Genomic DNA, 14,460 nt, shown 5'->3' with positions numbered 1-14,460 from the left:
AATAGATGTTATTTTTGTCCAACCATATTTACTGCTTAACAGAAATAAAGCTTCTCACTATGGAATTCACATGAATAGTGTGTAAAAATACACATTTTAAAAAATAAATAGAACAATAACTCACCAATTACTCCAGGCCCATTAAAGCGAAGCTCCTTCCTTATGGTATCAAATATAATTACCTGGAATTGACATGCCTTTAAGATTGTGATTATATTTATTATTGTTGTTAGAAAGATGCTTCAAAGAAATATTTATGCATTTCTGATGATTTGATATTACAAATCAGAACAAGTTTTGGTCACATCAAAACATTTCTATTTTTAGTGCCAAATTATTCTGAAGACATAGAAAATATTTTTTGAAAAGAAAACTTATGTTGAGAACAATAATAACAACTAACTTTTACTAAGTGGGCTTTCCTTGTGGCTCAATTGGTAAAGAATCTGCCTGCAATGTGCAAGACCTGGGTTCGATCCCTGGGTTGGGAAGATCCCTTGGAGAAGCAAAAGGCTACCCACTCCAGTGTTCTGGCCTGGAGAATTCCATGGACCACCCAGTCGCAAATAGTTGCAAACGGTCGGACTTGGCTGAGGGACTTTCACTTTCACCTTTTATTGAAATGTTACTGCATGCCTGGCAACAAGTAAAGAGCTCTTATACCTATTGTTTTAATTCATTCTTATAGGAATTCCGTTAGGTTGTTCCTATTATTATCCCTATTTTACAGATGAAAAAATTGAGTCTAAGAGGAAGTTAGGAATTTGTCAAATGTGACACAGCCACCAAGTGGCAGAGCCATGACCAAACCCAGGCCATCTGACCTGGCAATCTACATCACTGCCCCAGAAACAGTCACGCTTTAGTCTACAAATTCATTTAAAGAGAATGCATCTTCTCTGTTTGGCTAGAAAAAATTAAGAAAATTTAACAGCAAATCCATTCTTTACAGTTAAAAATTACTGAAGCTCTCTTTTGACTATTTTCATTGCATAGTGAGTTTGGCTAAATTATTTTTATTATTCTGAAAGGAAATTAATTTCCTAAATTAGCATCTTAGATGGCAAAGGTGTGATGAATCTATCACCTGAGGTCCTAAAAAAGTCTTGATATATATTTGTATTTCTCTTTTTCAAATTTGATACATATTTGTATTTCTCTTGTTCAAATTTTTCAAGTTCAAAGAAAAATTCAGCTTTCTGTATGAAACAAAAGTCTATAGCTGAACTGATATTTCCAGTTTCCCTTGTCTATATGAAAAATCATGTATAATAATAAGCACAAGATAAATTTGGCATAATTTCAGCAGTCTCTATGGTTGTGGTCTTCTTGTAAGGAACAATTTGAAACATCTGGACAATGAACATACGTTTCAGGAATAAAGAAATAAACACTAATTCTCCCTTCAAAATTTCTTGCTCTTTTGAGGGGGTTGTCTAAAATTGACTTTTTCTATTATTATCAAAGATATCATTCAATTTTTCCATTAAGTACTGGAAAACACACTAACATTTAACCCACAAACAAAAATGTTTAGATGAGAAATCTAGCAATAAAAAAGGATGAGTGTGTATATCATATCCTTTTCTCACTCCATATACTCAAGAGAATGAATGATAGAAAGAATAATGACTTTCACAAACGAGGTTTATGCTCTTGATTAATAATATAGTGATGAATATCCATTCTGTGGAGGAAGTTCAAAGGGAAGGAGGAAAAAGCCATGAAAAGGTTTTTAGCTTCAAATTATGGTTAAGATACAGAGACAGAATGAATTCAGCAAATGATAGTAAAGATCACATAAATAATACCAAACGAAGTTTAAAGAAAACCGATTCTACAGGGCTAAGAAATGCAATTCACGTGATTGGGAATAGATGCAAATTTTCTCGACTCCACCCTACTAAGAAACAATCAATCAGTGCAGCAATCAAGAATAAGCCCTTTCCTAGATGGCCAGAAGAACCTTAAGAAACTCACCTCCTAACTCAGGGCGTCTTGATTTTATTTTTCTTTGGCATAACCTGCCTACTTGCTGCCCTCTCTTCCCATTACTCGGCCAGAGGGCTGGGAAGGGGGATATTTTATCGAGGCGCTGCTGGCCAGGAGAGACTCGTGCCCAAATCGGAGACGGGATGAGGCTACTGCTGCGCTCTTACCTCCAGCAGTGACAGCGACTGTGGTCACCGCTTTTCTGCGCGAGGCCAGCCAGTCCCGCCGGGATTGGCACGGGTCTAGCCAAGATGCAACCAGGGGGGCCCCCGCCCGCCCCACGCTGCAGCTTCTGCTGGAGCTGGGATAGCGCGCGCCCGTGATTCAGCGCCTTTCTGCTGCGTGGTTACCACGGCGACGCGCGCGCACGCGCACACGTCCCCCCCCAGGGATGGGAGGGCAGCAGTCCTTGCCCAGCTCTTGGCTCCCAGCTCGTGCTCTAAAGATGGGTACGCAAGCTACCCGGACTCCCACCCCGCAGGGGACCCAGCAGAAGGCTTTCGGGCAGCAGGGTGGCCTGCATTGTTCCACCTTTCCTTCACCAACCCCTCAGGCCACCTTGGTCCTAAACAGCCTGAGAGGATGAGTACCTTTTCCAAATGCCCGGGCCAGGTTCAAGGGAGGCGTCAACACAGTACTTGGGTCAAAGACCCTTTGTAAATGTCTCCCCCAAAGCAAAGTCACCCCACACGCACAGGTCCTACTCCTCCAGCGGGAGCCTCTTTAGGCTTCCCGCTAATTTTGAGCACGTGTTGCTTTCTAAAACGAGGATGGAAAGCGGTGTTAGGAAGTATTGCATTATGGGAAGGTGATCATTTGAACAATAGAAAACTCCTGTGTAAGATTCTCCCTTGCATTTATAGTTTCCTTATAAGAAAGATGCACACATCGAGATATGGTAATATAGGACTAAAAAGGAAGCCAGGGCACTCCTGAGGTCTTCCTTGTATATTCCCATGACTATTAAGTTTAGAGCAGTGCTTACTGGAAGCAGTGACTTTGGGAGAAGTTATTTCCTGTTAATTCCACTTCTGGATTAATCTGTACCTGTCCTCCCAGCCTGATCAATTGGTATTTCCACTCTTTCAGTCCTGAGTCTTTTTTGATGAACAATCCCCTTCTAGTCTCTAAATAAAAATTAACTAATAAATATATGGGCTTAAAAATCTTTACATGTATATATATATATATATATATATGCTTACATATGTAAGTTTGGAGAAGGCAATGGCACCCTACTCCAGTACTCTTGCCTGGAAAATCCCATGGACAGAGGGGCCTGGTGGGCTGCAGTCCAGGGGGTCGCTAAGAGTCGGACATGACTGAGCGACTTCACTTTTACTTTTCACTTTCATACATTGGAGAAAGAAATGGCAGCCCACTCCAGTGTTCTTGCCTGGAGAATCCCAGGGACGCGGGAGCCTGGTGGACTGCCGTGTATGGGGTCGCACAGAGTTGGACACGACTGAAGTGACTTAGCAGCAGCAGCAGCAGCAGCATATGTAAGTTTAGCCTAGACTTTTAAACTCAGAGTCATTACAATGAATATCTATTTTGATATATGTAATACATATAATACCTATTTTCATACTGAATTATGAAAACATCAGCCTACCTCTCTAAGACACAAATGAGAGGCCACCATCACTTCTCTTCAGCATTTATTGAGCTCCTGCTACATGCCAGACACTATCATAAATACTAAGGATAAAATGATGTATTTTTAGTACAGCTTTCCAGACTTCATCTGATCTTTATATGCTGTTGGTTGGGACATTTGTTCTTACTGAACTGCACAATAAAAGACAAGGACGTACATTTTTTTGAAGGTGGGAGAAACATGTCTAGCATGATTCAAGTACTTTCCATATCAGTGGCAAAGATACTGCTTACCATATTGATACATAAGATTCTGAGATGGAATTGCAACACAACCGGAAATAAGGTACATAAAGCTACTATACTGAGAAAACTTGAGATTCAAAGTAAAAACTCAAACTCAAAAGGGGGCTCTGTAATAGGAATGGGCAGGAGGTGGGAGGAAGATTCAAGAGGGAGGGGATATATGTATACCGATGGTTAATTCACGTTGTTGTATAACAGAAATCAAACCAATACTGTAAACCAATCATCAATTAAAAATAAATATTAAAAAAAGATACTGAGTAGTAGTATTCTTGCATTAAGAACTACTGCCTATGGAAAGCAGATGAAAAGTAGTTTTATCATTTTCATTCACTTCTAACCTGTTTCTTAGATTTTGTCACTAAGTAGTAAATGGGAAAGTATTTAACTTGGATGCTGAGTCATATTAAGGAAATGATACTCCTTTCCAGTTTTTAAAACAATTTGGTAATTATTCAATCTAATACACAGTACTACATCTTTTTTTATATTTAGCCTGTCACTTATCCAGATTTTTTTTTTTTTTTGGTAATATGAAGTGAGATAGAGTTCTTCTGATTCTTCTTTCAAGTGAATAAGCAGTTTGTGCCCAAAACATCCTTTTCCCACAAAAATGAACTATAGCTTCCATAATATATACTAAAAGATTGGCATTAACGCTCATTTTCTTAAATGATTAATATATAAAACTCTTTTCCATTATGACAAACTCTATGTATAAATTCAGTTTGTGTTTTTTAAGGTGTTTTAGTTGTTAGTTGTGACACTCCTGATGAAAACAAGGTTCTGCCACTTCTCATTCCAATTATTTACCACCAGTTTTCCTTTCTGTATACTGAGGAAGTCAGTATATTCTTGGTTAATGCTTGGCAGAGTAAGAAGCAATGTAGAAAGCGGTCTTCTTCCACACCAAGATGAAGCTGCAGTAGCCGTGGAGCCAGAAACAGGAAGTAGGTAATAATTTCAATTCCATCATGAGCACAAAAGCATGTTAAAACAAACTATACACAAGCAAAATTCTTTATTTAAAGTATATTCTCTTATGCGGAAAAAAAAAATGTTTATTTAAAGCACAAGTAGAAGTGTTCCTTATTCACCTCCTGAAAAAAATTCAGTTTTAAAAGCAGTAAAACTAAATGGCTATTTTTCTTTACACATTTTTCTCTTAGAAAAAAAGCCCAATGCCTCTGGAAAACTGACTTTGATCATTATCAAGCCTAACTTTGCCTCTGTTCGGCAACATAACTACAAACACAAATTTTTTAAAGTTAAGGAATTTTATATCATGAGTTCATTTCTAGCTTACCAATTAGGCACTGTTAACAAAAAATCTGATGGACGATAACTATCAGATTATCTGGATTTATGAAATAGTATTAAAAGGCCCAACACCAAGGACTCTGTAACCTTATTTTTTTTTTTGAAGACTTATTTAAAATATAACTATTTTGGTACCTGATTTAAAAAATAAATCTAATATAAAGGCTAGTCCACAGACAAAATGTGGCCTTGCTTGAAATCCAGCCAGCAGCTACGAACACTATTAAAAGCTCTGGTAGCCACTGTGACCTTGCATTAAGAGGCCTCATGTTTTTAACACAGGTATGCTTTAGTTTAAATGAAGATTTAGTTCTGAAATCTGAGGACACAATCCACAAAATAAAATCACAGTAGTTTTTCCTTCTGTTACAATGATCCAGTTTATAATTCCTCCTTGTTAAACTACCTTTTCAGGACAGATAGAAATTATAATTGAAATTATAATCACAGAACAAAATCACTCCAAACATTTAAAACTCATATTTGAAAAGCAGTTCACAATATTACATCTAAGTTACACAGAAGACCCCAGTGATCACTGGGAAATCTACCACAGTCCAGTTTTTCCAGCCCAAGCAGGTCCAAACTTTGGGGAATAATGTGGCCACCTTCTGCTGCAACTCTAAAAAATATTCGATCAAAACGAAGCTTACAAGTAGCAGCTATTCCAAGATTAGAGTTCATTTGTGTATCCCATGTATACTGGCAATGCTTAGGTTTGCCCAAAAACTCCCAGACATCCAAAATGTTGTTGGGTAAACCACCACATTTGGTAACCTGAAAAGAAAAAGAAAGAAATCTTCTCAGTATTTTTTCCCTTAAATTAAAAGTCTTTACCATGACTGCATCTAAGTACAATTTTTCCAGTCAGAATGTCACAGATTATTTGTTGATGCACAAAAGCAAAACTGGGTATAACTAGATATTTTATAAAAGTATTTTACTGCATGATAATAAGTAGATAATATAAAAATATCAAGAGAGCCAGAGAGGTCTGAAATTTGCCCTTTCTCTTCTGACATAAATAGATTCCTAATTTGGGGTATCAGATAAAACCCAGAAGACTGAAAACCCATGGCCTCAGTTATTGTTATTAGTAGTTTTTAAAAAATGAACATAAGTGTAGAGAATACAAAACTGTTACTCTAAGCTATAAATTTAGACGTATACCTTTTATATGATCTAATAATGTCAAATATCTGCAGTTTTATTTGAAATTTACTAACAACATTAACTTTTCCTCCCATTCACACTCTAGGACTTAAAAGAAACTTTTATTGTGGTAAAGTATACATAAAATTTATGACTTTAACACTACAGTTCTATGGCACAGGGTTCCAATTTCTCTACATTTTTGCCAACAGTTGTTATTTTCTGTTTTTTTTTTCAAATAATAGTCATGCTGATGACTGTGAAGTGGTATCTCATCATGGTTTTGATTTGCATTTTTCTCATGACCAATGATATTAAACATCTTTTCATGTACTTATTGGCCATTTGTATATCTTCTTTGGAGAAATATCTTAATCTTTTGCCTTTTTAACTTTTTATTTTGTATTGGGATATGATCGATTAACAATGTGATAGTTTCGGGTGAATAGAGACAGGATTCAGCCATACATATACATGTATCCTTTCTCCCCCAAACTCCACATACAGGCTGCCACATAACATTGAGTAGAATTCCATGTATGTTTTACCCATTTTTTTAATGAGGTTTTTTTTTAACTGCAGGAGGTCTTTGTATATTCTTAATATCAATCACTCATCAGATATATGACTTGGAGATATTTTCTACCATTTAATGGGTTGCCTTTCACTCCACTGATAATATCCTTTAATGTACAAAAGTAAATTCTGATGAAGTCTACTTTATCTATTTTTTTCTTTTGTTTTCTGTGCTTTTGGTATCATATCTAAGAAATCATGCCAAATCCAATGTCATGAAGGTTAAAAAAAAAAAAAGGTTGAAAAAAAGAAAATCTCAGTAGGAAGAGTTAGGGAAAACTAGGCTGGTCAAATCTTTGTTCTTCTCATCTTCCAACTACAGAAACTGCAAATAAAGCGATCTTTTCTAAACTCTTCTAATGTTATTTTCTCTACATCCCTCTTTTTAATCAATATATAGTTTTGTGTTGTTCTTTTCATATGCAATATATATATATATTTCACTAATAATTTAACAGCCTCTTCTGCCTCTGCTTTCCCTGTGCAAGGCAAGTAGTACAGTCTAAATAATTACTCACTGAACTGCATCTGCAAGGCCATTTACAAATAATGAACAAATGAAGGTCCTAGTTTTAATAGCTTCAGTCAAAAGAAACCTAGGGGACTTCCCTGGTGGTCCAGTGGCTAAGACTCTGCGCTCCCAATGAAGGAGGCCCCTGTGTGATCCCTGGTCAGGGAACTAGATCCCACATGCCTCAACTAAGAGTTCACATGCTGCAACTAAAGACCCCACATGCCACAACGAAGATCCAGTGTAGCCATGAACAAAATTCAAAAAAAAAAAAACCCCACCAAAAACACAAGAAATCTAAATGAATTTCCACAGCAATAAACTGCCCATAAACACTGAACTGACTTCATCACTCACTTCTTGATCCCTGAGATTTGTATCTCCAGCAAATATAACTGTAGCTGACTCTGGAGCCTCTTGCATTTTCTCTAAAACTATTTTCAACTGATTCATTCGTTCCTTAGCGTGCCCTCTGGTGCTTTCCAAATGAGAAGTCATAAGGCAAAGTTCATTTCCTGACACACTCACCTGCAACAAGACAAATGATGAGAGTTGTAAAAATGATCCACTGTTAACACTGAACTTTGTTAACAGAATCAGTAATTATTCAATTGATTGGTTATATATTAATAAAGTGCAACTGTATCATCAGCACTGGGCTTATCTCTAAAAGGTCAAAGAATACTCCCAAAGAATACTGAGCAAGTACCCACTAATACTTCAAGACCTAACCCCAATCTCCACTCCACTGGGAGCCCTTTCCCAATGCCCCAGGTCTCAGTGGCTCCATCGTCTATCCTCCTACAGCACACTGTAGACTGTTCATAAGGTCCTGAAGATTAAACTGCAGCACAATTACCTCTCTCCTACAAAGCTGTTGAATCATTTGAAAGCAAAGAAGGCTCTTTTATTTTCTACTACAGTTTTGAGAGCCTGGCACATAGGTAATTCAAAATAATGTCAGTTAAATGATGAATGAATGAATGAGAACCACTTACCATTTGCAATGAAGATACCAACAATGTAAGATCTGTCAATATTTCAACTAATTGCCTGCAGAGTCAAGTCCAAATTCTTTCATACTGGGCATTCATGATCTCTTATAATCTAGATCCAACCTACTTTACTAGCCTCTCGTCACACTACCCCTCTTTGTACCCTCTACACTCAACTGGATAGAACGCTCATTTCGAGCTTTACATGCCCTCTTTCATATAAACATACTCTGCTATTTGCAATTTGCACAAGTTTGCTCATGGTGGTTTTGCCGCTGGCACTGTTCTTAATGTCTATATTTTACATATTTTTCAGGGCCCAATTCAAATACAACTTCCATCATGAAACCTTCACTAAACAATGCAGCTAAAAGTCATCTCTTCTTTCTCTAAGCTTTCAAGGCACATGATTACACCTCTCCTACAGCATTTATGCCTTTCCTTTATTTTAGTTACTACACATATAATCTCTCCCCTGCTAATATAGGAATTCTATGAGAGCAAGACCTATTTGACTGATTTTTGAAAGACTCACAGAATGCAATACAGTACCAATTACAGTGCATTTAATTAAAAAAAAACAAAACTAGAAAGCAAATGTGGAATGTTAGCAAACTCACATATTAAGAAAATATCTAATGAATCAAGTATCTTATTTTTACAAATTTGTCTATATTTGAAATGTGTGTAAAAATTTAATTTATAAAGTTCTTTAAGACTATTTAAAAGAACATCTAAGCGAGGAGTAAAATACAATGTTTTATTTTTTTTAAAGACATCATCAGGGAACTATGAAAAAAATAGTTCATTCTTCTTTTTAACTCAATTTAAAAAAATTACTTACATGCACACACAAAAGGTTTCTCATCATTTGCGTATTTGGAAAAGGAATAATTTCTTGGCTTTTAAATTTCACTCTCGATTTCTTCAACATTATAGCTGTGAAATATCCTTCTTCACGACCTTCAAGTGTTTGTGGAAAAGAATGTAGGCTGAGAGGTCAGGCACATTTGCAGTTTAACCCAAGTTCCCCTACTGAAAATTCTATTTTAACAAACAGGTACAGAATTTAAATGGATCTACATCTTAAGAGTAAACTATTACTTCAGAATAGTTGAAGATGGCCAACCAAGTCCCAACATAATTGAAGTATGGAAGAAATACAAAAATGTAGCTGGAAATACGGAAGAAATAGAAAAATAAAAATGAATTTACATATATGCCCCAAACAGTTAACAGTGTTAATGCCAAACATAAAAATCTGAAAAAATTTTGCAAGGCAAGAGTATGAGACAAATTGAGGCAACTTGACATGAAGTTACTTTTTACTCTCAAAGCACCAGAAAAATCACAGTAAGTGAATAAAAAATTTAGAAAGTATAAACTTGCAAGAAGAAAAGAGAACAGACCTGGAGGGGCAGTGAATAAAAGCTTCCATGTTTTTCAGAGAGCAAAGCAGATGGAGAAGGGGTGACTGGTTTATCAGAACAGAGGGAAACCAGGAAAAGAAGAAAAGGGAGAGACGGGAGGAAGAACTGGAGAGGGAGGAGCAGGGAGGAGGGCAGCAGCCTAGAAAGACAGCAGGTGGGCAAGGAGGAGGGAGGCAGAGGGAGGAAAGGAGAAAGAGAAAAAAGGATTTTCTAGAACCGAAGGTTGTGAACCTCCAGACTGAAAGGTGCTACCAAGTGTTAAACATAATAGATGAAAAAATACTGGCTTTAGAAAGAAGAGGCTCAAAGTTTCCTGAACAGGAATTAGAATGGCATCAGACTTAAGATCATCAATAATGGAAACCAGAAAATACTGAAATCATGCTTTCAAAATTCTGCAGGAAAATGACTTTCTACCTAGAAATCTATGTCCAGCCAAGCTATCAAAGAACTCTGAGGATAAAACACTGGCACATGCGAACAGGATGGGATTCCAACACTTCACTCTCCCTCTGCTACTTCTTAGAAAGTCACTAGAGGATGTGCTCCAACAAAATGAGGAAGTAAAGCAAGAAGGGACAAAGCGTGGGATTCAGAAAACAAGATAACAGAAGACAGGCAAAAGGAATCCCCAAGAGAATGCAGAAAAGTTGTCCCACAAAGAGAGAGAGAGAAAGACAAAGAGAATTCTCCCTTCAACAATTCCAGATTAAAAAATAAATCAAAATTGAAATCATATACTAGGCAAAAGTGAAAGTCAAAGAAAACAGGAGATTTAGCCAAAAATCATGAAATGAAGCCAAAGTGGTACACTAAATTCATTTAATAAAAACAAAATAGATGAAAAGTCAAAAACTAAAATATTAAGGGCAAAAAGGTAGAAAAAGAACAAAAATTAAAAAAAAGAAATTGGTAAAGACTCTTCGAAAAACATAACCACAATGCGATCATCACACTTGAACATTTTCTAACAATTTGATTTCACCAAAAAGCTAATCTGTGCCTTAAATTTTGGCAATGTACATTTTTCTGAAAAATCATCCATTTTAACCACTTCTTCACATATATAACATCTTCTCCTATGATTTTTTTTAGTATCGGAGAGTGTGACTTCTTTTTCTCAAGCTTACTTTATTTGTGCTTTTTTCCCCTATATTCCAATTGTTTAACTTTGATTTATCTCTCCTTGACTTGTTTTTCAAAAAAAAAGACCAGTAACAGAAAAATTGTTACCTGTAACAATCTCGTAACTACTTGCTTTCTTCTTTAGGTAGGCATAATATGGGGGAATAACTTCCTGTAGAAATATCACATCAGGGCTGTACCTAATTAAACACATCAATTTATGATAAGTACCAGGTATACCATTTCATTTACAGCTACCTATTAGGAAAATACCACAGCATAAAAGAAACACAAAATTATAGTCCTCTAGGACACCTACTATTTGATGTTTACATTGATCTTTGATAACTATAAAATGAGAAAGATCTGTGCTACTTAACACATAATACTGTAAAGATCAAATTAAAAAAAAAACACATATATATGACAATCCTTTAAAGTCAGAAGAACTGGAATCACTGACAGTAGAAACCAGTAATATTAAGAGCCTCCAATTGTCTTACACTCTAATAGATGCTTGAAGTGTTGTTGTCTCTTTCAGTCCTTTTGAAACGGTTATTATCCATGATGAAGAAAATGGAGCTCCAAGCTCCAGAGAACTGAAGTGGCTCTCAAGTGGTTCCACAAGGTCACAGAGCCAGTGTGTGGCAGATACGGATCATACTGGCAATTTTCTTTTCACAGCAATAATTATATAACAAGTTTAGTAAGTAAAAGAGTACCAGAAGGCTTCAAACAAAAGTTAGTGTTCCCTCTGAACCCGAACCCACAGTCCTGCTCCCAGAGGCATTCACTCCTGATTTTTTCTGATAGTTCCTCTGAGAGCTGGACTCTGAAGTCAGGACCGATTGCAAAGTCCATAACCTTGAACTACTACCCTCCTTGTAGGCAGGTAAGACACATTATCACACTACCATAAAACAAATGTAATAATACTTACAAAGCTAAATAGGAACACACCCCTCGAGCCCTCTCTAGCAGATTGTTCATGTCCAATCCATCAATATTCCAGGTAATGAAAGAGAACACGCTGCCATCTTCTTGCTGAACACTTTTATCTTCAGATGTGCTGGTTTTAGAACTAGCGGAATCATTTGTTTCTTCCTTGGTTAGGTCAACACTGGCAAGAGCAGAATGAAACACAACTCTGCAAATAATCTAGAAACTGATTAACTTAAAAATTATTTTTCAAATCTTTGTAGCCCTCATTTTACAGGTAAGTAAAATTCTCTTGTTGAAGTTGTATTTAAATTATTTTTACTGGAATTCATGATGAATTTTGGATTTCACATTTATTCTTATTTTTCCTCGTTGCGAAGTTGGGCAGGGGGTAAGTACATTTTAAGAGTCCTAAAACTATCTGCCTATAGAAGACCAAGAGTCTGATGACTGCAAAAAACTAGATTTTGTGTTATGCAAAAGTCTGCTCACTTAGAACCAACTTGATATCCCTCAACAATAGAGGTCATTAAAATAACTTTATAGACTACAACCCCAAATTAGATTGAGTATATAAGATTTCCACATTTATCTGGATTCATTTTAAATCATATTTGAAATATGGTTTCACTGTGCCAGATAAAGAATGGCTACAATTCTGTTATTCGTCTCACTGAGAGGTGAAGTCCAATGAACACACTTCTTGAATCTGGGCTTTAGTAACTTACTTGATCAACAGAACACAGTGAAAAGGATATTCTGGGATTTCTGAGGCTTGGCCACTAGAAGTCTAGCAGCTTCCACTCCAGTCTTTTGGAACCTCTGTCCAAGAACTTTGAACTCTCACATGAGAAGTCTGACTGCTCTGTGACTGCCATGCTGGAGAGATCACATGTGTGGGTTCCAGTCCTCAGGTCTGCTTGACTCCACCTCCCCCATCAAGGCCTGAACATTTGAGTGGAGGGACAAACCTTACTAAAAGGTCACTCAATGGCACCCCACTCCAGTCCTCTGGCCTGGAAAATCCCATGGATGGAGGAGCCTGGTAGGCTGCAGTCCATGGGGTCGCTAGGAGTCGGACACAACTGAGCAACTTCACTTTCACTTTTCACTTTCATGCCTTGGAGAAGGAAATGGCAACCCACTCCAGTCCTCTTGCCTGGAAAATCCCAGGGACGGGGAGGCTGGTGGGCGGCCGTCTCTGGGGTCGCATAGAGTCGGACACGACTGAAGCGACTTAGCAGCAGCAAACATTTATAAAACACACACAAATTTAAGAACTAGGGTTTTGTATTTATAATTTTAATATATTTAATGCCAGTATTTTAACTTCTTTTAGAAAATTGTTTTTTATTTTATGGCCTTGCCATGCAGCTGGCAGGATCTTAGTTCCCCAAGTAAGGACTGAACCCCAGCAACAGCAATGAAAGCTCCAAGTCTTAACCACTGGGCCACCAGGGAACGCCCCCTCATTTTTTTTCAATCGAAATATAATCAACCAGTATTGGGGACGAATCCACATCAGGTGCCTCCTGATCTAATGCACTGAGGAGTACAGCCTATCACTTCTGTGTCACAGAGTATAACGTATATAAAACATTATACCAGTTTCAGGTACCCAATATAATGATTCAATATTTGTATACACTGCAAAATGCTCACCACTGTAAGTCAACTATAAACTTTCTTTGGAAATAATTTCAGACTTTCAGAAAAACAGTTAAAAAGAACTCTACTCACCATTCATACAAATAAATGTTAACATTTTACTTATTTAATATTTACTTGCCTTACTTGTTATTCAGAAACATGTGCATAAGTATTTTGAACGCACTGATCCCCTGGAGAAGGAAACGGCAACCCACTCCATATTCTTGCCTGGAGAAGCCCAGGGACAGAGAAGCCTGGTGGGCTACAGTCCATCGGGTCAAAAAGAGTGGGACATGACTGAGTGCGCAAACACACACACCTAAAGATAATGATGTACATATATACCCTAGTCAAATTATAAGAAAAGCAACAAAGGAGGAAGAAAAAGGTTCTAGGCAGAGGTGATAAATATCTTTACAAGAGCTGAAAGGCAAGAAAAAAAAAGGATCCACTAGAGAAAAGAAAAACTTTGACATGTCTGGAATGTGAAGTCAAGTGGGTCTTAGGAAACATCACTATGAACAAAGCTAGTGGAGGTGATGGGATTCCAGTTGAGCTATTTCAAATCCTAAAAGATGATGCTGTGAAAGTGCTGCCCTTAATATGCCAGCAAATCTGGAAAACTCAGCAGTGACCATAGGACTGGAAAAGGTCAGTTTTCACTCCAATCCCAAAGAAGGGCAATGCCAAAGAATGCTCAAACTACCGCGCAATTTCACTCATCTCACACGATAGCAAAGTAATGCTCAAAATTCTCCAAACCAGGCTTCAACAGTACATAAACCATGAACTTCCAGATGTTCAAGATGGATTTAGAAAAGGCAGAGGAATCAGAGATCAAATTGCCAACATCTGTTGGATCATA

The 14,460-nt window shown here is 37.2% G+C and overlaps 2 protein-coding genes across 9 annotated transcripts in view; both read right to left on the bottom strand.

Moving 5' to 3' along the window:
* Nucleotides 1-2,351, bottom strand: part of KIAA0319 (KIAA0319 ortholog) — a 68,125-nt gene extending 65,774 nt beyond the window's left edge. The window contains exons 1-2 of one of the 5 annotated variants that reach the window (XM_081522179.1): nucleotides 1,981-2,311; nucleotides 125-182 (exon numbers count right to left, since the gene is read on the bottom strand). The gene's annotated coding sequence lies outside the window, so the exon portion shown is untranslated. Of the gene's footprint in view, nucleotides 1-124; nucleotides 183-1,980 lie in introns of all 5 variants that reach the window. The other 4 variants (XM_081522177.1, XM_081522183.1, XM_081522181.1 and 1 more) reach the window with 4 other exon arrangements.
* A 2,550-nt stretch (nucleotides 2,352-4,901) lies between these two features.
* The window catches only part of TDP2 (tyrosyl-DNA phosphodiesterase 2), a 22,732-nt gene continuing 13,173 nt past the window's right edge, over nucleotides 4,902-14,460 (bottom strand). For 2 of the 4 annotated variants that reach the window (XM_081522168.1, XM_081522167.1), the window contains exons 6-10: nucleotides 11,947-12,126; nucleotides 11,115-11,206; nucleotides 9,296-9,414; nucleotides 7,814-7,984; nucleotides 4,902-5,994 (exon numbers count right to left, since the gene is read on the bottom strand). In XM_081522168.1, the coding sequence (XP_081378294.1) occupies nucleotides 5,713-5,994; nucleotides 7,814-7,984; nucleotides 9,296-9,414; nucleotides 11,115-11,206; nucleotides 11,947-12,126 (844 nt within the window). In that variant the 3' untranslated portion in view covers nucleotides 4,902-5,712. The remainder of the gene's footprint in view (nucleotides 5,995-7,813; nucleotides 7,985-9,295; nucleotides 9,415-11,114; nucleotides 11,207-11,946; nucleotides 12,127-14,460) is intronic. The other 2 variants (XM_081522170.1, XM_081522169.1) reach the window with 1 other exon arrangement.

The sequence above is a fragment of the Giraffa tippelskirchi genome, chromosome 8, assembly GCF_054371585.1.
Source record: "Giraffa tippelskirchi isolate mGirTip1 chromosome 8, T2T-mGirTip1v1.2.pri, whole genome shotgun sequence".
NCBI classification, from domain to species: domain Eukaryota; kingdom Metazoa; phylum Chordata; class Mammalia; order Artiodactyla; family Giraffidae; genus Giraffa; species Giraffa tippelskirchi.
The sequence above is the reverse complement of the archived record's forward strand: the minus strand, read 5'-3'. Positions and strand labels throughout refer to the sequence as shown.